This window comes from Mycteria americana, chromosome 1 (genome assembly GCF_035582795.1).
Source record: "Mycteria americana isolate JAX WOST 10 ecotype Jacksonville Zoo and Gardens chromosome 1, USCA_MyAme_1.0, whole genome shotgun sequence".
Lineage (NCBI taxonomy): Eukaryota > Metazoa > Chordata > Aves > Ciconiiformes > Ciconiidae > Mycteria > Mycteria americana.
The window spans coordinates 198,578,025-198,599,255 of record NC_134365.1 but is presented as its reverse complement, the minus strand read 5'-3'; the positions used below and the strand labels follow the sequence as shown (position 1 = coordinate 198,599,255).

At 40.6% G+C, this 21,231-nt stretch overlaps 2 protein-coding genes across 3 annotated transcripts in view; one reads left to right on the top strand and one right to left on the bottom strand.

The window, feature by feature from the left end:
- Positions 1-21,231, top strand: part of USPL1 (ubiquitin specific peptidase like 1) — a 422,463-nt gene that overhangs the window by 55,752 nt on the left and 345,480 nt on the right. The gene's annotated exons all lie outside the window — the stretch shown is intronic.
- The window catches only part of UBL3 (ubiquitin like 3), a 58,663-nt gene continuing 47,448 nt past the window's right edge, over positions 10,017-21,231 (bottom strand). Inside the window, exons 3-6 of one of the 2 annotated variants that reach the window (XM_075490809.1) lie at positions 20,671-20,779; positions 16,906-16,992; positions 12,261-12,338; positions 10,017-11,849 (exon numbers count right to left, since the gene is read on the bottom strand). In XM_075490809.1, coding sequence (XP_075346924.1) covers positions 11,797-11,849; positions 12,261-12,338; positions 16,906-16,992; positions 20,671-20,779 — 327 coding nt within the window. In that variant the 3' untranslated portion in view covers positions 10,017-11,796. The remainder of the gene's footprint in view (positions 11,850-12,260; positions 12,339-16,905; positions 16,993-20,670; positions 20,780-21,231) is intronic. The other variant, XM_075490808.1, reaches the window with a different exon arrangement.

The window sequence follows — 21,231 nt, the reverse complement described above, 5'->3', positions numbered from 1 at the left end:
AGAGGGACTTGACTCGAGTCTCAAAAAGGACCGAGATCTCCTGAATTCAGAAGAAGGACAATGTCTTTCAGTGGGGAACCTCGATCACAGCTCTCACCATGTTTGGTATGGGCCAAATGCAAAAAAAAAGACTGGAGTCAGCAGCAAACTTTCCATGAGCTACTGTGGGAATCAGATGGGGCCACATTTCTCAGTACCTTTTTCTTTTCACTACTCCTATCTATTGGCAATCCTTGGAGACCAGCCAAGTCTCCTTCCTGTGCTCCTCATTTATCAGCATACTCCTAAAAATCAATAGCCGTGTGCTGGCTACTTCTGTTAGTGCATTATCATTTCCTGCAACAAGGGTAGCTTGACAAAATGAAGTTTCAGCTAATTAAAGTTTGTAAAACCGTTGCATTGACACTGGGTCTCCAGCACTCAGTAGGCCATTTCATACAATTTCTTCTGGAGGAGACTCCAAGAGGTCTTGGGTCCTTGATCAGGCCTTTTGCAGTTGCTACCCTTGTGTGGTGCTCAGTCAGGATGCTCCGTCCCCCAGCCTTTAATAGGAATCACTTTGATTTGAATGACGTGAGTGTCATCTAGATTCAATGGGCTGGGAGCCCTTTGCATCGCTGTCAACACAAAGACGCTGGAAGGCTCCATCCACATGCAAATTTCACATCTGCTAACACTGAAACCTCCCTCGTGGCACATGTGGTCCTTCACATAAATGAGAATCAGCCTTTCCAATTTCCAAAATATTTGCAGCAGAGCACGTGCCTGCTCAGAGACAACACGCAATTGCCGAATGGTTCCCAACGGTTGACTGAGGCAGCCCAGTCACAACTTGTAGCCTTTGGAAGGAAGGAAAGGAAATTGTACCGCAATTTCCAGGTTGCTGATAAATCCCAGGGTAGTCTGGGCTGAGCAGGACGGAGCAAAATCTATCAGGCAGCCATAGCTCTCAAACAGTTCATCGGGCCAGTTAGGTTTAACAGATTTAACAGACCGGTTTGCACAACAGCATCAAGTAACACATCAGCTTCGCATATTTATATAAGGTGGATCCTCAGCTTTTAAGACAGATGCAAAAAAAGCACTGAGACACCAACACAGGAGAGAAGCTAAATAGAGAAAAATCAGTGCAACCTCCTTTCCCATCTGCCCTTTTCCTAACAGGGATATTGTATCAGCTTAGACTTGTATTCACATGCTGGCAGGAAAATCTCTCTTCCCCCCTTCTCATCGCACGTGAATATTGTCCTGCAGCTTGGCATAACCGAAATGCAAAAGCCCCAAAAGACAAGCTGCACTGGAAGAGGAAACTAAGAGTAAGGCTGTGAGATGGCTGCTAGTGAGAGTAGACAACAGCCCTCCGCTTTGGTCCCTGGCGTTCCGAGATACTCATTTACAACAGCCCAAACTCAGTCATCACACGATGTACCTGCATATCAGCCCACCTTCCCACCTATAATCTAAAGCATTTTATATACCAGCTTGGAGTACAGCAGTCTCATTTCCTCCCTCCCCGCATGACTTGCAGGATGAGGTTCTCTGCTATTTTCTCTGAACCTTTCCTGTGATCGCTTAGTAATGACTGCATTAGAGCTAGCAGCTATTACTCTGCACACAACTGCATCCTAAAAGATGCATACCTCTTATGAGGAAAGAAAGTTGATTCCTGCTGCTGCAGCATGGCTAACCAAAACTCGGTATTTCCTACACAAAAAAAGAAGTATATAAATACACAGAGCACCGGTACAGGATCCATGCAGAGATACAAAATGGGGAAATTATTGTAGGGTCTTCCTAAAGAAGCTGAGAGACCTGCCCATTCGTAGTTTCCTGATAGCACCTGGAAACCTGACAGCCTGGTCTGGGGTCTGATCCAGAGCCAGAGGAGTAGGCAGGGCTCACCACCCCTGCCTCTGTCCATGCTTGGGCTGGCGGTCCCAAAAGGGAGCAGTGGGGGAGTAGGAGGAGGAGGAGACACAGCTCCTCTTACAGGCATGGCAGGATTGATGGTGCAGCATTGCCAAGAGTTTATGCTGCGCAGAAAGGCGACTTTTCTTGTTGATGAAGTGAATTCCGTACTTCGAAGAGGTGTAAAGAAGGGACATCACACAGGAAAAAGGAAAGTTTTGTTGAGTCAGGTTCAAACATTGTGGCTGGATTCTCAGTCTAGAAGTGACTAGTAGCATCTATTACATGCTTCTGCATCTTTAATGCATCATACAGAATTTTTTTTCTTGTTTTCAGTTAAAACTACTGTTTTCATGATAAAACTAGGACAGTCAAACTACTTTTACAGGGCTGTAAGCTGACTAGAAGTGCTTGCTTTGGTTGAGATTTTCACGTGTAAGAAAACGACAATAAGCACAAATACCCCGCGCAGGAATGGCAGCAGGTACAGGAGGGAAAGTCCTGATCTGCAGGTGCTGTAAGCACCCGGCCATGACCTGGCAAGAACATCAGTTGAAAAGCCACGGCCTCTGCTTCCCGCACCAGTCACTTCTGCATTTCCTAATAAAACCAGCTCTTCTCCCTTGGAGCATTTCTTAACACAAGCTCTTTTCGCACATAGAAATTGTACTTCTATAAAGAAATAAGCTCAAGAACTGCAGTTGTGAAGGACTATCAGATGTCGAAATTCAGCACCTGCATCCAGGAATCAATATAGCCTCAATATGACAGTCTGCAAAATCCCAAAGTGCCAGGAGCAGCATTATTTACAACTAGCCTTTCGATGCTGATGCTGATGCCCAGACACTGTGGTACCCTGCTTTCTGCCCCAGCCAAATCACACTCAGCCTTTTTTCCTCCCCCTCCATTAACCGTGCTACCTTTCGCCGTGGAAACCAGCATCTCTGACTCTGACAATTCTGCTTCAGGGGAGCTAAATATACGATCTTTTTATTGTTCCACAAACACTTCATTTTAGTTTTGGCTGAAAACCCTTTCGACATATTTGGCCAAACGGTGCAATTAGGCATTCATACACCTCCAATTTAAATCTCCTTATGCGGGCGAGCGCGGCTGCCGACAGCTCCACCGCACGGCTGCCGAGCCCCCCGCTCCCTCCTGCCCAGGCCGGTGCCAGCGCGGCGGGGGCTGCCCAAGGCTCGCAGCCCGACGCCGGGCCAGGGGCACAGGAGGGCTATCAAATCTCATCGTCTTCTCACTCAGCAGGTAATAAGCTCAGTCCGTGATTCGGCAAATCCCACTGGCTTTCCTGAAGGAAAGGTCTGGCGAGTCGGGGAGTGTTCATAGCTATGAGAGTCCGCTACGTTTGTGTGCCCTGAACGTTTTATACAGAAGGTCACCTTCTCTCTCCCCCTCTCTCACACACGTCCCAGGCATGAACGACTGCAACGTCCCAGAGGTGCAGGAGCTGAACCACTCGCATTTAAATACCTACCAGCAGCTGAAAAGGTGAGTTGTGCACTCACAAGGTGAGTTAGATGCCAATTATGTTGTGCTCTCAGAAGCTTCATTATCTCCAGGCTCTTCTGTCTGCAGTGGCCCACTAACGTGAAAATTATTTTTGCCTTCATTTTTCATTTTTCCACCCGAGAAAGGAGAGGTGTCTCTCCAGGTTTTGGAATCAGCCTGCAGGGATCAGACCTTCAGGTTTTCCCTGGCTGCAGCTACATTTCACCCTGGGGAGGATGGGAGGAAACTCCACATTGGCTTTCTGTTGGCCATCTTGTCCCTCTTGGAGCACAGGGAGCACCTACACCTGCCCTCCAGGCAACTATTTCCAGCAGAATTATTACCTGAAAAAAAAGGAGTTGAGTAACTTCTGCACATCGGTTCCCCTTTCCAGGAAACGGGAGGCAAGTTCTTTGTTAAATCAAAGGGGAGTTAAAGATTCAGATACCACTACACCAACCCAACATCTTTAAGACCACATTTCCTTAAGCAGCCCATGAACTTGTGCATGCAAGCCTTGCTGCAGCTGGATCCTCCCATATATGCAGGGAGCACAACCGTATACCACTGACAAGGCAGCCCTCCTCACAGGCAGGGTGGGTGTTTGGCACATACGCAGGCAGCAAGTCACCACACCTTCCAGCTACCTTAATTTCCAGAGGTAACAAGAGGGTTCCCAGTACCTGGCCACAGTCTCTGGGGCTTAACCATTAATTTTCAGTTGATTAAAACAGCCAGGCACAGAAGCACACACGCAATATTTAACATGAGCAAAAGCCTCCTCATAGCTTCAACCCACCAGGCAGAAGAAACTATGTCTTTGAAGAGTGAAACAAGCCATGTCACCACCCCGACCCCACTCCAGTCCCCACCTGGATGAAGCCCGGCGGGAGGTTGATGCCTTTGCTGGCTGGCAGCAGCTGCCGGGCCAACGAGGCAAACAAAAGCCACAGGCTCAGGGCTGGCTCCCCAGCAAGACCTTCTGGAAGCCCAAGTCCCCCCTCCCACTAGTGGCAGCATGCCTCTGGGGCACTCACGGGAGCATTTTGCCCCCGAGCAGGTACCAGCTCAGGCATGAGTGCTGGTCTTGGCGATAAGGGGCAGGCAGCAAGGCTGCTCCTTGGCAGACAGGCTGAGCCATGCAGCACTGCGGTAATCAAGCTTCTGAAACCGGGGCTGGAAGCAAAGACGAGCAGTTGTGCAGCCACGGGAAGCTGGCAGCAGTGGTCTGCACTGACTGCACTTCCCCAGCGGCTCTCCGACCACAGGGCTGGCTCAGGGCGTCCCAGCCCTGCAGTTACATCCCGGCCTCCCAACAGCGAGCTGAATATTATTCTCATCATGGCAATCCTCGAGATGGTTAAAATTGCATTGGCAGCTGAGCAGTCCCCAGGCAAGTCCCTCCCAGAGCAGCTCGGGGTGCTGGAGCTGGGGCTGGCGGTCCCAGCCCTGCCCTGATGTGACAAGGAGCTCCAGCAGCTGAGAGGAGGAGCGTGGCCAGGTCCCAAACCACCTCCCCGTGCTCTCTTCCCCTGCCCATTCCCCGTGGTCTCAGGGGCAGCCCCGTGCCAGCGTGGTGCTCACCTCAGCAGCGGGGGCAGAGCTAAGGGTACTCCTGACCCACGTCCGCTCTCACGATTAGACCTGGAAAAGCACCCCAGGGGTTACAGCCTCCCTGCTGCAGGAGGGACAGTAGCTCCTAGCAGTTTGCTCACCAGCGAGGTTCTTCGCTGCGACACTCAGTCTTGCCCAACTTGAAAGAAGCAGATGCAGCTGGAGCTGGGGCCTGGCCACAGTGTCATGAACAGTGGGTTTGCCCTTGGCTTGGAAGCTCAAAGCGTGTTCCTCTCCTCTAGGCAGTCCAGGCTACCCATCGACGACCAGAGCCATGGAGAAGTCCTGTTCACAGCTCAGCAGAGACTGCTGTAGAGGCACACTGCATCCACGATGTCTTTTTCCAGTCCTTGCCGTGGGACTCAGCTCAGTAGAGCAGGTGTCCAGTGGAGAGCACTGCTGTCTGCAGCCAGAAGAACCAGGCTGGGAGAAAATCAGAACAATGGGAAGCTTGAAGACTTTGGAGATGAAGCCAGACACGGTCATTGCTCAAAGGACAAGAAAAATAGAGTCTGAGGCAGGCTTCATATCCATTCGTTGAGAGAAGAGCTTTCCCTGGGATGCTGGCAATCAGGGTGATGAGGAACCAAACGACTTGGCTGACATGGCTTAGTTAACGCAAGAGTGCAAGAGAAGACGCTTGCATATTTGCTTTCTGGAAGAATACCCACTGAATTTACTTCACTGAGGGGCAGAACACTCAGCTGCTGGTACAGTCGCACGGATTTGGTAGAGTTCCCTTGCCTGGGCACTCGCTGACTTGCCACGCTGACATTTCCTCCCACGTAAAACCTGTGTGCTTTTCATCTCGCACCGGTGTGCGCAGTTGTGGTGCGAGCTCCCTGCCAGCTCCGCTGCCTGCTACAGCAGAGCCGTAACCTTGGCAGCACCGGGGATTAACGATCCTTATTTAGGGACACGTGTGAGTGGCAGAAATTAAAGAACTGAAACTTAATCTTTAATTTAACCAGCATAGGTAACAGCCAGACGCACATAACACAGGCACCAATACATACTTGCTGGTCTTGGTCTGGAAGTGCAGTATCATCCATCCAGCATAGGTGACTTCCAGTATCACGGATTTATTTTTATATTATTATTTTTTTTTAAAATGTAACCTCTACAGGTAGGTTCCACTCTGTTACTCTGCCCCCCAATGACTGGTACAAGATCCCAACCCACTTTTTTGCCAGGCAATAACTGAAAGCCTCATGAAGCAACCAGGTATCACCCCCTCCTGCCCCTCATTCACAGCCTTAGCCACAGCACCCTGGCAATTAGAGTTGCCACATTGTGGGCAGTGGTCACCTCTTTCTGGCATGGAAAGACTGGTAGGTGAATATTGACCAGCCATTTAATGGCTGGTCCTACGGTAGGCGTCTAAAACTTCTCCCATTATTTCTTCCCGATCTTTAGTTCAAAGAATAGATAAAAGGCAGCACAAAAAGAAAATTGTTCTCTGTTTCATCCCATTACCCTGCCTCTATATAAAAAAAAAAAAAATAGTAGCTGAAGACTATTTTCTGGTAGAAGAGTCAAAAATTTACTACCTATAAATTCAGCATCCTCTGAATTGATAAAAGCAGGGTGCTTTCATCTGGCACCGCTCAAGAGGCATTAACTCCTGCCCTAAGGAACTGCAGTTCACATTCTCCACCAGCTAAACACAGTAATTTATTCCCTCAAGCCTGCTCCAGGAAAGCACAAACATCACCTTGACTCTGACCAAAAGTTCTTCTCAGGAAGCCAGGTTTGTAGAGATAAACTCTTTCCAGGGTACACGGTACGCTTGTCCTGCACAGGTTGGGGCTCATGTTATGCGGTTGCTTGTACATAACGGAGGTGGTAATGTGCCAGAAGTACTTTTCCCCAAAGAGCTGGGCTCTCCATTGAAAGTTAACGTAATGGCTGAAGGACAAAAATTACTACCTTGTTGAGAAAAAGTTTGGCATCACTAATTATGATAATTCTGGAAAATCTATCAATTTTATTTGATACAATGATCCATTTTCCTTTTAAATCTGGCTCAGCTTTTCTCCTCAAATTACTTCTGGTGGAAGTGGGTGCCATTGATTTCATGAAAAACATTTCTATCGGATTTGAATTTGTCACCTCTGCTTTAAAGACAAATGTAAAAACTAGGCCAATAAAGCCACAAGACAAAAATAGAAGTTCTCCATCCATTTTCTCTGTTAGTCATAACTGTAGCTATTTTAATCTCTCATTCTCTTCAATCTCTCTATATTTCTGCTGTCTTATTATTTTGTTATCATTTTCCAAACCCTAAGGAACTTGCAATACAAAGTGTTTGCCCATGATGCTCAGAACCCAGTCCTGGACTGATCCGGGTAATTTTAAAACTCAGAGTTGTGCGAGTACTTTGCTTTCTCTAACTATGCCATCCTTTACATTCAAAATGGAACTTCATTTGTCACTGTGATCCATTCCATGAGCTTGATAAGGTACCACTAAATTTTCCTTATTTTTTGTGATATTGACTTCAATAACCTTCACCATTTTCTATTTCACTGGTCATTCCTTTTCCAGATTAACTAAAAAGAAAAACCCCTTATCAATTAAAAAAAAACCAAAAACTATAACATAAAAACCATAACTATTGGAAAAAACACAGAGCGTAAAGAGGTTTTTGTAATTTTACAGTCTAGTATAATAAATTGCTAAGCATATTAGCTATTACATTGTAAACCTCTTCACAGGTACGTACACATGGCACAGAAGGACAAGTATGCTACCACCTCATGAGGATTTTAGCAACTTATTGTCATGAACCGTATATTACTGTCAGCCTCTTGAATAACAACAAAGGCCTTTTACTGTGCTCTGAAAACAAGCTTGATACTGACAAGTTCTGGCCAAGATAGATTCTTCCTAGATACTCTAAGTACTTCAGAAGAAATAAAGATGGTAGGAACTCTCCTTTAAGAATCGTAACAGATTTTGGCATTTCCTCCGATTTAAGCACAGAAGTCCCATCGGTTTCAATGTTGCAACTGCTGTTAATGGTCAATTCAGACAGCATATATAACCCAAAATCTGCTTAAGCTTACCTGTTTAATTAGCAGAAAGTTAGTGAGAGAGTTTTAGATGGAGAAGTATCTCCATCTTCCTATCTGCTTCTTGAAGTAAGATTTCTATAACAAATCTTACCAGAGCACATGCAGAACCACAAAATACACAAGCTTTACTTCCCCGAAGAGCAGCAGCAGAAAATGCCGAATTTTGGCCAGCCCAGAAACAGCTGCTTTCCTTCTTACCTATACGAGAGGAAGGAAGCTTTTTCAGAGCACCGTATATTTCTCTTCTAAATTAAATCACTGTTCCTTCTGTTGTAAATGCAGTGTACTAAGGAAAGCAGACCGCCGAGATCACCACTGCATTAATATTGATACAGCACCTTAGCAAAGCCTTTAACATTACAGTGGCCGTACTTTCTTCCTCCAGCAGCTGAGCTAATCCCCAAAACTGTTTCAAGTCATATTTTTGCTATCATTTAAGAGAACAGAAGTTACAGAGTACTTTCATTGCTACCAGATATTATTCCTCACATGTGTGAATAATAATTTATGATTGATAACACACACAATGGTATGGGAGACAGATGTGGTCCCTTCATGGTATTTCAGAATACGAAGGGCTCCAATTCATCCTCTCCTTCCCTTCCTTTGCGACATCTATCAACTCGTCCACAGGGAAAATACCATTTCTATCTAATAGCGAAAATCAAGCGTCAAACTCTTCAATGTATTATCAGACCGTCTAACAGCCTGACCCTGCAAAGACTTAGCTTTAATCTTTATGGGCTGCAAGTATCCTCTTGACTCCAATCAACGTAGAAGAGAAGCATATGCGTGAACTTTAGCAAGGCTGAGGAATCCAGGATTAAGAGCTACTGCTTTTGGTTTGGCAAATATACAATCCACAATACAAAGCATCCAAGGAAAAAAGAACAAATCTTTTAGCAATTCTCCCCCACAGTTTTCCACCAGCCTTACACCACAACAGAAATGCTCTGCAATGGGCAGAACTCTGACAATTTGCAGGAAAATTAAGGCAACAGTTCTACCAGCTTTCTGCAGGAGTTATTTTGGCAAGCTCACACTTTAAATGCCAAGCAGCATTTAAGGATTTGCTTGGACATGCGCATATAGGCACCTTATTCATCTCAACAAAAGGGAACTCCACATACTTTGCTATTCAGGCTCACCAAATATTTTAACCAGAAGCTACCGGATTTTCATGTATTTATACTGTATTAAGTACCAAGCTACTTTTTCAAACCAAGATTACATTTCGAATATTCATTTTTCAAAATCAATGCATCGGAAAGACTTGTTTAACTAACAAAACATGTCCTGCCTCAGCGTGTTTCTTTTTCTTGTATTGTCATAGCCATTTCCCATCTGAGCCCGTGTTACTTAGGTGGTCAGCATTTTGGAAAAGGGAAGTTTCATTTTATAGTTAAAGATGATAACATGCTCCTAGTAGCGTTCTCAAGCTGATGGTTATCAAGCTTTTTAAAAAATACGAAGGTTTGTATCCCTGTAGTTACTTATTCAGCAACTACACTGCAGAGCACAAGGAAATCCCCCCCCAAGATTCATTTAGGCAATGAGCACATAATAATGCTGTCATCCGAGTTCCCAGCGCCCTAAGAGGTATGCACATGCTCTTCGTTGTAAGTGAGTGAAGACTACCAAAAACTTACAGTATGAGCACATAACTTCTGTGAGGTACACCAGGGTGTGACACGGCTGTACATTTGCAACTGTCCATGCTCGCATTCTTCCCCGACAGAAAAAAAACCTCTAGGCCACTTCTTTTGACATGAAAGGAGGAAAACAAAACTGAAGTGATAAATCCCATTAGCGGTTTTGAGCAGGTTTTGGCCCCCTGCCCCCGCTTTTTTTTTTTTTTAATAAATCAAATGGAGTCCTTAGTTTCCAGATTAAGAAGTATTATTAAAAGTAGTTACAGACCCAATTACAACCCTTAAAACACCACCAAAATGCACTACAATATTATTTTATTTAGTTTACAGAAGAGTCTATCAGTACAGGTTGCAGAAAGAAAATGTTTAGTGCTATTTACAATTTGTTTTAAAACTCTGCTCTATACAAATTTAATTCTGATCAGTATGAACAATATTTTTGTAAATCTACTGCATATAAAGCATTTCATCAAAGCAGTAACAATGAATAAAATAACCTGATTACATTTGAATGATGCCAATCATTCGAAAAAACGATTACACAGAACATCTGTAAGAGTTGTGGACACTTAAGTACAGAACACAATGTCAACCTGTGACTCATTTTTTTTTAAAGGCTAAAGCTATTTATATGGAATATTGTTCTATTATACTACACGCCAATCTATATTTAACTTCTATAGTTATGTATTTTATAAGATTTTTATTAAATATATTCTACACATATTTGTAATTTCACCCAGGAAGAATTCCTCCCCAGTGAAAAAATATAAAATCTTTTATATTTTTTAATTTTTATTTATTTTTATTTTTTACAGGTTTAGATGAAACTAGCTCATGCTTTAGTGCTGTGCAAATTTCTTTAGCATATCAACGTTTAAATTATTGATATGAAACAAAAGAATGGCATCCTTTTTAATTATGTATGCCTTCAAAAATCAGCTTCTGATTTTAATACAATTGCAAGCACTAATACCAAATGCAGATTACGTAAAGAAACAAAACTAGTACTATGGCAGAGGTTTTTCTTTTTGCTTTTTAAACTTTAATAATGCTTTTGAAGTCTCTAATGACTAAGCATGACACTGGACACTAAGGTACAGATGAGAAAAGGACTGAAAAACACCAATTGCCAATATTCAAATACATAAAATTGATTAGTAAATGATGTTTTCTAACATTTATGCACAATAATAAAAGCCTATGAACTACAGGAAATTACCCCTCCCATATTAAGGCTAGGAAATGCACTCTCTGCACTTGTTTGTGCTGTCTGAATAAGCACTCAACTAACATACGAGATCAGAGTGCACGCAGTAACGAAAAAATCAGTTTCATCAGCCCTCTACAGAGTGCTTTTAAATTACAGGCACATAGTTTTTTTTGTTTGTTGCAGTGAAAATATATATAGTTAGACTTGGTTTAGTTAGTATTCTGTGCCAGTTCGGCCACCAAGGTTGACTTAGGTAGAATTGACTTACAGTCGATTTAACAGTTTTTCCTTTGATTTGGCCATAGTGAGAGTTGTTTTAATTATAGATCTTCTGTTTTCCAGTGTTGTATTATACATTGTATGTTATTACTAGATGTCTCAAATATTGTTAGAGATTGTTGATGAGAAATATACTGTCAACCATATTTAGTGCAAATTGCATCTAGAAAGCTTGACTGGTTAGATCTGGTTAATGGAGATTTTTGTGGTAGCAAAATGATTCCTGCTATGGAAAAGAACACATTAACTTTTCTGGAGATTGAATTTTTTCAAGAACTGATGTACTTTAAGATTATTCAACAAACAAAAAGCAGGAATTTAAAACAAACAAACAAACAATGAAAGTGTTCATAGATCTTCCTCTTTTTTTTTTTTTAAAAAAAAAAGACTAATGAGACAGTGTTCGTGTAATATTTCAGTTCCATGGATTTACAGACAGGCTCTTCCTACAGGTGTTTGAAGCAAGGTAGGGCCTCTTCTATTCCAGCAGCATGAAAGACAAAGACTATATTACATCACACTTAGCAGGTAAAGCTAACAGGGTTTACAGGATTACACAGCAATTGCTTTCTCCAGTTTTTTCACGGTTCCTTTGACCTGTGGAGCAAGAAGAAAGTTCTGCTTACATGCCATTTCTAAAGCAATTAGGTTGTTTTGTGTGTGCATAAGCTTGATACAAGTATGGTTTTTGTTATTTTTAGTAAAAAAAAAAATCATTTATTATACACATGCATACATAACTGAAAAATAAATCAGGAGTAGTTTTTAACAATAAAACTGAAAGCTTTTAAGGTTTGAAGTAAATGTCTGCATTCTACAAAAATGCTAAACCAGAAAGTTAATTTCTCAGTTTTGTATAAACATGTACAAAAGCATTCCATTACTTGCTTCACAAAAGACTACAAAGGACTTGACTTTTCTCTACTATGAAATACTCAAAAAGCCTGTAAGAGATCTGACTGCTTTGCCATGTACATGAGTAAGAAATACCTCTAGTGCACAGCGTACCTTGAGAGTTTGGCTCTGGCAATGTCTCTCTAGCCACCAAATGCATCACTGTTGTTTTGCCAAAAGGAAGTTTCAATGCTGCAAAAGGAGAAAGGGAGATTTAATTAATACCTTACAGCAGTCTTCTTTCTTCAAAATACCCAATTGTAACTATAATTGGATTAGCATCTGTTCAAAAGTTCATACTGTTAGGTTTGAACTGCTTACTACATAGATTTATAAAGGCATTTCTGGCTAAAGTTTTGTAGATCAGGGTCTTGGGACCTGATAATAATCACTCACTTAAAACATTGTGTTGTTAGAGACATGATATTCCTGTTAGGAAACTTAGCCTTCCTCTTTTGAGTAAAAGTAGAAGTGGGCATTCATGCCAAGACTCAGGTGCTAAGCACTCTTTATTGATAAAGATGCAAGAAAGTGGCCAGTTCAGCCACTAAATTGTTACTCCTGAGACATCAAAACGCTGAGCCACTACTGCAAAACAGATTTTCCTCAAACATACTTTGATCCATGATACAGATTTTCCAAAATACAAAATGTCTGCATCTTGCCTTTTAGTATTAATCTGTAACATCAGCTGCATGTGAAAAATATCTGATTTAAAATGTTTTAAATCAGATAAGGTAGTTCTCACAATGCTGCCTTTGTGAGCTTTAGTAACACAAAATAACAACATTGGAGCTTTCCACAATTCGTTCTGCCTGTTTTTGAAACTAAAATGATCATTTTCACATTCTGATTTAAGTATACCAACACAGTGCTTTATTTATGGTTTTAGCACTGTAGTATAATATTTACCAAAACTTCTAGTCTCCTTGAAATGAAAGGATTCTCTGTTGCTCATTATATTTAGCAGATTCTCATTGCCAGATTCAATATTCTGAACTTTGACCTCTACCAATTATTTGGGTGAGGGAGTTATTTTTACAAGTTCTTTACATAGCTTTAGTTTTGTTTCCTCTCTCCAACTCCTAAGATTAAGCATCTATCTTGATTATTTTTCTGAGAAATGTAAGGTAAAGACCCTCTAAGTTTTGTCCTCCCCTCCTGCTTATAGAGGAAAAAACGTTAGTGATAAATGTAACAAGAATTTAACCCTAAATACACAAATCATTCTGACTTGAGTAGAATTTGTCCTCTCAAATTCAATTTACATCTTCTATTTTCACATACCGTGCACCAAGGCATTTTAAGTGAATAAATGAATAATGAATGTCCAATAAACCTGAAGGTAATTGAAGAGAAAAATGCCTCTCTCTATTTTAATCACTACAGCATAGATTCAAAATTCGGTAATAAAAAAATAACTAAGTAAACCTAGTATTTGGTTACTACATGTATTCAGTACAAGCCCAGCTACAACACTGCTATTAAATCATGTTCATTGCCTACGTCTGTCTTTGAAAAAATGCAAGTTATGATTAAAACGCAGGTGTAAGCATACAGAGGGATACACAGCTCCACAAGCTTCTTTAAAGTAGCTGTTCTTTGGGAAAAGCCATCTCTATAGAAAGTCAGATCTGAAAGTTGCTTAGTTTACTTGAAGCACTGCCTGTGCCTGCAACTAGAAGCTATTGATAGCTTAAGGTCTGACAAGGATGAAGTATTTTGGGTACTTGATTCTGTGATACAACTGAAAACTCTGCAAAGAGCATATTAACAGTCTGTAAAACTCAATGGAAAAGGATTGTCTTCATGACATAAACTCTTAAGAAGCCATTACAGAAAGAGCAAAATATTACAAACTAATCACATTAGGGACATCTTTCATAATAAAGACACTTGAGGAAACTTGATTGGATCGAGCTGTGGAGATTAATTATTTACAGTAATCAAGTAAAAATATGCTAATATTTCAATTAATTAATTCCACCTAGTAGTTTGCATAGTTCACACAAGTTCTTATAAGCAATTTCCAGCTTCTTGCTTGGAGCACCATGACAGAATCTGAGCACCCTAACCTATGCTCAGTAATCCTTTCCTGCTCTTGTCTCGTTCTCTCACCCCTTTCTCTTGCTTAAACTAAACTTTTATTTAATCCCTTTCCCATCTGTTGAACTCCACTTTTATTCCAGTTCTTCTATTGTCAGAATTTACTTTTCACCTCCTCTTTTGGTATGTGTATGGCACAGGGTGGGTTGGCTTCCCTTCCCCTCTCCCCAGTAAATAAGGAAGTAAAATGTTGCTGATTACCATTATCTAACAAGAAATTGAGAACTGTCAACTATGTATTACCTCCCTAATTAATATTATTTCAAATGCAAACTGCAGACCAAATATTTGGCTAAAGGATGAAATTTCCTGTTGGAAGCTTAACAACAGACTCAGCCTTGCTAGCTAACTCCCCAACCCTTCACACAGGCAGGACACAACAGAAGCGTGGCTCAAGCACCGCAGGCAAGAGTGCCACAGCAAGCTTTACAGAGGGGTCTATTTTTCTTTACCACTTCCAATGCCATTAGCTCTACTGTTCTTGTAGTGACAGCCATTCAGAGAAGCTGGCAAAAGAGATGGTTTCTTTAAAGTAAAATTTTCCACTCAAAAGCCAGTTTTTCCTATCAATTTGTCATTTTTGATGCTTCTTAGTTTAAAGGAGTCTCAAATTCGTAAGACACCATGCAGACATGTGAAGTTACAACTAGAATATTACAATGTCATTTTTAAACGTGAACAAAAATGGACTCCTGTTAAAAAAGAAAACACCAAACTGTTTCCTTGGAAACTTTTGTTTCACTAGTTGATAAAGTGACTTTCAGTACACAGTAGGTCCAAATTCCAGTCAATATTTCCTAATCACCTAATGTAAATAAAACACTAGGTGCTATAACTCAGGGAGCTGCAGATAGAAACGCTTAATGGAACTGCATTATAACAGCGTAAGAAACTAAATATTGTAAGTAGGAAGAAATTCCCTCCCCCTTCCAGCCCCTTCCCCCTTTTAAAGATAACTAGTTCACTTAGGGTTACATCTAATGAACACCGCAAACTGAAGTAACAGTCTTTTCGGGCTGCTTCATGAATTGCTGTTCCCCTTTCAGCAGTGTAATCTTACTCCAGATAATTTTGTTAGTACTGAAGTAAGCCAATGTTTTAGGAAATCTTTTTCTTAAAACAACACAGCAACAAAAAGAACTTTGAAAAACACTAATATACATGTAAGATCCTTAGGGTAAAATCATGATGATTAAATTGCAACGCATGAATAATTAAGAATGAACTAAAATGCCCTGAACCCCAGTAAGTGTTCAAAATCCATAGACCTGAGTTGATGCAAGAGTCAACAGCATGCAGCTATTATTTTTCAGCTTAACTCATTAAACAATTTATTAAATATATTAAATATTCAAAGTTGTTTCGGATTTAGACAAATGTCACTAAAGGGAACAAGCACTGGTGGTCAAGAGCAACACCTAGAGATGAATGGCAAAGAAAATCCCATTTAGCTATCCTTGCCTGGAAAATGTAGGGTAAGACTAGCATGTCTAATTGCAGAGATGATCCAAGACTTAATACTTGTCTTTCAACCCCACTCCAACTACTACTACCTGCACTCACTGGCACCTGGTAAACATACAAATTAAATAGTGAATAAAAATTTCAGAGTTCTCCCAGCTGAATTGACAATGATCTTGTTTGTATATATAGCAGCATTAAAAATTGATTTATATGGAGAGTAAATCTATTCTAAAAGTACATCACTAGCCAACATCGGTAATGGTAGAAAGCAAATCAATGGCTGTATCATCCCAGTCACCTCTTCATGGAAAGATCACCATAAACAGTCCAGAAATATTCTTTTCGTGTTCATCTTAACTTCAAAAACATTTCGTTGGTGATATTGTATTATAGTCTCCTCTCTGTATTGCACTCAAGTACCAAATGCGTGAACAATCTGAACATACAGAGAAAGTAGAAGTATTAATTTATTTTTAAACTGGCACAGAGAAGAGCGTCTCATTTTTTTTAGTCATTGATACAGTTGATATTCACACTGTCAACTTTTATCTACAAAAGGAAAGATTATCGTTACGAATTTGTGTCATATCTCTATCAAAGATACCCATCAAAATACATAATTGTGGGAAAACACTTGCCACAAGGGGGCATAGTTGAATTGCATTTCCTTAGCATATGAAGTGAGGCCATTTACTTTTGTTTTCGCATAACTATACAATTGTATCCCTGGGAGAGCACTGGACAGCAAGAATGCTTCCCCTCATTCTCATTCATAGGGTGTCTTCCTTCATTGCACTAAGATTTAAGGTATTGTTTAACCAATTATCATAAAGGTTATCAAACATTTTAAAATACTTAAGACATTTATGAAGTAGCTTACCCTGCAAGTGCAGTGTAAGAGAGGTGGAACAAAATATTGCATTTAGAAAGATGACAAATAAAAGCAGCATTACTGATTCTTTATGCAAGAGAAGACTTGACTGAGCAGGTGGTACCTCCCAAAGTTTAACAACTAGCCGTAACAAGATGGAAAAATACACAATAAGATACAATGTCACTCTATGCAGAGAAAAGGTAGTATATAGCAAGCCATACTGTGGTCTTGAACAGTAAAGTAGTGTTTAGTGCACTGTAAAAAAATAGCCCCTCTGCCTGGCTGTAACATGCACAATGAAAATTATTTTCATACCTCCTAATGTCACATTGCCATGAAGAAACCTCCCTTGATAAATAAGCCGCAAGATATTTGGACTGCTGACTTGTTCTTCTTCCCAATCTGAAAAGAAGCAAGAGAATTTTCAGTTACATTGTAATAAAAACATCTTTTGTTATTTCTCTCACCTTTACCCAGGAAGAAAACTAAGAACAGGACTCCTTTGCATGAAACACTAAAGAGAGAGCACAGGCTGAAGATACAGAAAGATAATTCAAGGCTAGCACTCCTGACATCTATTCTTAAGTTTATTATTTGACATTGGGCATTGAAACACATAATTTTATATCTGCAAGTATAAATATTACTAACTTACTTCATAGATTGCATGAGATATTTAGCACATACACAAGCCCTACACAAAATATTTCATAAATGCAAGTTGCTTCCTCAGGCTTCGTATCCACTTGGCTAAAATTGCCTTAATTTCTTTCCATTCAGAAGATTCTCAAGCCTCACCAGCTAACTGTCTAACTGGAGCTGTTCTCCAGCAATGGGAAGCAGCCACACGTACAGCGAAATCGCACGTGATGGGTCATTTGCAATAGGATTCTCAGATCACAGCACTGAAAATGCTCTGCAGGCTGCTCAGCGGCGTTCGATGCTGGCCAGATCCAACCAGTTAAATGTCCAGAGGGGCACTGACCCGAGCAGCCCCAAACCGTCACTGCGGAGAGCCTGAACAGAGGGCTCTCACAGAGCAGACACCGACCGATACACTTTAAGGAACTTCTCAAAGGACAATCCGTGGATGTTTTGATGTGGCAAACAGTGATTCGGGAAAAGCAAGCATGCATTTTCCTGTAATGCATTTCCTATAATGCTTAAGCCATCATAAATCATTTATAAGCTTAAATGATCTTTTCCGACTCTTCTACTGTTCCCTGTCACAACGTGAACAACAAATAAATCTGCACTTTGCTTTCAGAACAAATATCATAAAACCTTGAAATGCTGAATTTAAATGGGCTCTCTGGGAATACAGTGTCTTCTGTTTCTTAGCTGACCAGATATCTGGCAACAGCTGTTCACAAATGTTCTCTTTCTGCTTTTGTTGCATTTATACACCAAAATGAATATTCAGCAAAGGATCACTACAGGCAACAGAAACCAACCTGTTCACTGGGAACATACAATTAACATACAGGCAGTGGCAACTGGCACCACAAAAGGAGAAGAACTGAAAAGCGGAGAAGGGGAAGCATTTAGAACAAAAGCCACGGCTGCGCAGAGTGTACGGAGAGGCATCTGGTGCGAAAACACGAGCAGGCAGAGATGCGGGCAGCAGGAGCCATCACAGCCCCAGCGCTGCACAGAACACGGCGGAGGCAGGGCTGGTATCAACAGCAGAGGCTGCAATATCCCCGGGTGCTGCCATGTGCCTAGTTTATAAGATTAGATCAAATTAGGCAACCAAAGCTATTTGAATTTCAAGTATTTCCACTCAGGGTCTGATTCAATTGTCTTGCAATTCAAGCACATGCCCTTTTTGCTATGCTGTGAAGTGGAGCTACATTAAGGATCTGAATTATCACAGTGCTAGGGTAAATGATTTTTTGGAAGAAACCAAATTTTTTATTTTTTTACTCCATACAGTCTGAACTCCGCTATACTAGGACTGTAAAGAGAAGTTCAGCTAGTTTACAGTGCCGTAATGACGTAAACAGCAACCAAAAGACGACAGACTGTGTTTTGGCACAGGTATTTGCTCATTGTTAAGCTGCCAATTTACCCGTCCTTTTCATTTTTGCTTCTTGGCTGGCAGTCTGAAACATTTCTTTCTGACATGATTTTAAATTTTAATTTCCACTGATGACTAAATGAGCCAAGGAGAAAATATTTACCTACGACTTTTTTTTTTTTTTTTTAAGTTCCGCAGATAATTGCTGTACAAGAAAAAAGTTAGTATTATTTAGAAGAAAACAGGGGGAGGGGAAGGGAACAGGTAACCTACCTAACCTAGATGATATACGTTAATATAAATTTGGCATTTTCCAGTACAAGTCAAGAGATCCTTAATTAACAACTGTATTGCCAAAAGAGGGGAGGAGAGGTTTGCCTTAATCCTGCCAGCATGTAACTGGGGGTATTTCATGATTTTTTTTCCCCACAAGATCATGACAAGTCAAAATGGTGGTAAAAACAATCATTTCATATCATCTCTATTTCAAGGAAAATTTAGTCCTGATCAAGATTTCTCTGTGGCAAAGAGCACTCTCAGTCTGAGAACAGCTAGCGGGCTAATGTTTGTGAAAACCTATACACTATTCTGAAGTAGATTTTTCCTCAGTCTTTTAAATTGACACTATTCTTCTTTGCACGGGCAATTAAATATTCATTAAGATTTAGAGCACTCCCTCCGGACAGCAGGTATTTGAACTGAGGCTTCCATGTCCGGTTCCACTTTTCTTTTTCTTTAAAAAAGAGACTTTAAAGTCTGGGTTTCTTCCCAACTCTAAACTCAGAATCTGCAACCTTCAAGCTCTTCACAAGACTGGGAACATGAGACCACATGTTCAGGAATAAACTTGAGTAAAAAAAAAACCAAAACAACAGTTCTGCCTTTACTAATCCAGATAAAAGTACACAAAGAACATTTGGTCATGACAGCTATGTTGTAGGCACACATTAAAATATGTACAGTAGCTACACAGATGCTACATCAACGAGATTTCTTACAGATGTAAAACACTTTTATGCTATCTAATACTTCAGAGGACTAAACACCTCTGCCTTCATTACATATTTTACTAAATACATAATGCTGCATCCCAGCAAAACAAACAGCAAACAAGTCCCCTGAAATCCTGTTCTTCCTGACCTGAAAGACCAGTATAAGGCCCAAAATATGGATTATCAACACTAACTTTTTGGCATGAATTATCATCCACTATACCTCTTTGACAAAGGCATCACAGAAACAGATACTGCAATGTTTTAGTTTGTGTAAATAGTGCTCTATTTTAAAACTAAAACAGTAACCCAAATGAAGTCCCGTACCAAAAGAAGCATTTTCTTTCATCGTATGTAATGCTATGTCTGTGTTTTGGCTATTTTCCCATGAAATCATAGTCAGGGAGAACAGAAGTGCTTTGTTTTTGTGGAACTATTCACATATGTGAATACACATCTTAAGTTTTCAATTCCATTTCCAAAGCTAGTATTCCTGCATAACACCAAATATATTGATACAAACAACCTCAGTTTCCCTTGGTCTTTTAATATCTCTTACAGTGTTCTTTTATATTTGATTTTGTCCTGGAGAAATATTATTACAGCTCCTTTCCAAGATAAGGCAGTAACGAAGTAGTACTTCAGACTCAATTTCACTAATGCGTTCCTGTGACATGCCGTGTTTTACATTAGCTGTCCTCACATAAGAGGTTTTCTATCCCAACATTTCCTCACACTTACTAGATCCTCTAACAAGATTGATCAAGAAAAGTGTCTAAAGATGGGGGTCCCAATATGGGGGGAAAGAAGTACTTCAGTTTGGGGAAGCAAATTTTAGAAATAAAGTGGGAAATAGTCCAGACATATAAAAATCTGCCCAACCGAAGAAACAGGGGAAAAGAAGGCCAGAAGACAATTGTATTTCTATATAATCTATGCCCAGATACACAATAAACATACTTAATTTGAACGCTGAGAACAGAGATCGGTTTATTGACACTTTAGTCTGAAAATACAGGGAAGCTTCTAGCTCGACAGTTAAAAAGCCAAAGCCACACAGTTACTCACCCATCGGCCAGTTGTCATACACATGTTTTGCAATATCTGCAGCGGAGTCATTTGGTGAAAATAGGAACTCTTTCGTTTTCCCGCTTACCAAGATGAGACGCAAATTTATCTGTTTAAAAAAAAAAAAATGCAGTTTTAGGAAAGTATCCAGAGAAGACTTAAATTATTATTTTTTTTTTAAAGTCACTAAAAAGTTGCCATTGGTTTTAGAAGAAGATTGATCCAAAGGGATTTAAGAAAACAGTTTAAGACTGTGTTAAAAATAGGGTAAAAGAGGTCAATAAAATTGTTTGTTTACACATAATCTAGGAAGATTAAATTCTAACAGCTGGTATTTTTGATGATAAACGCCAGAAGATTCTGATAGATAGTGACTGAATCAACTGTGCCATTAAAAAATCTTTCAGCAGAGTATAAAAAAATTCCAGCCAAGAAACATGGGCATTGTATCTTCTTGAACAAAGAGGAAAAATATAAACCTGAAAAATTAACCCGAACAGAGAGCACTGAAAATATCAAAATCTGTGCCTGAATAGCCTGTGAGCATCAGTAAAAGCCCTA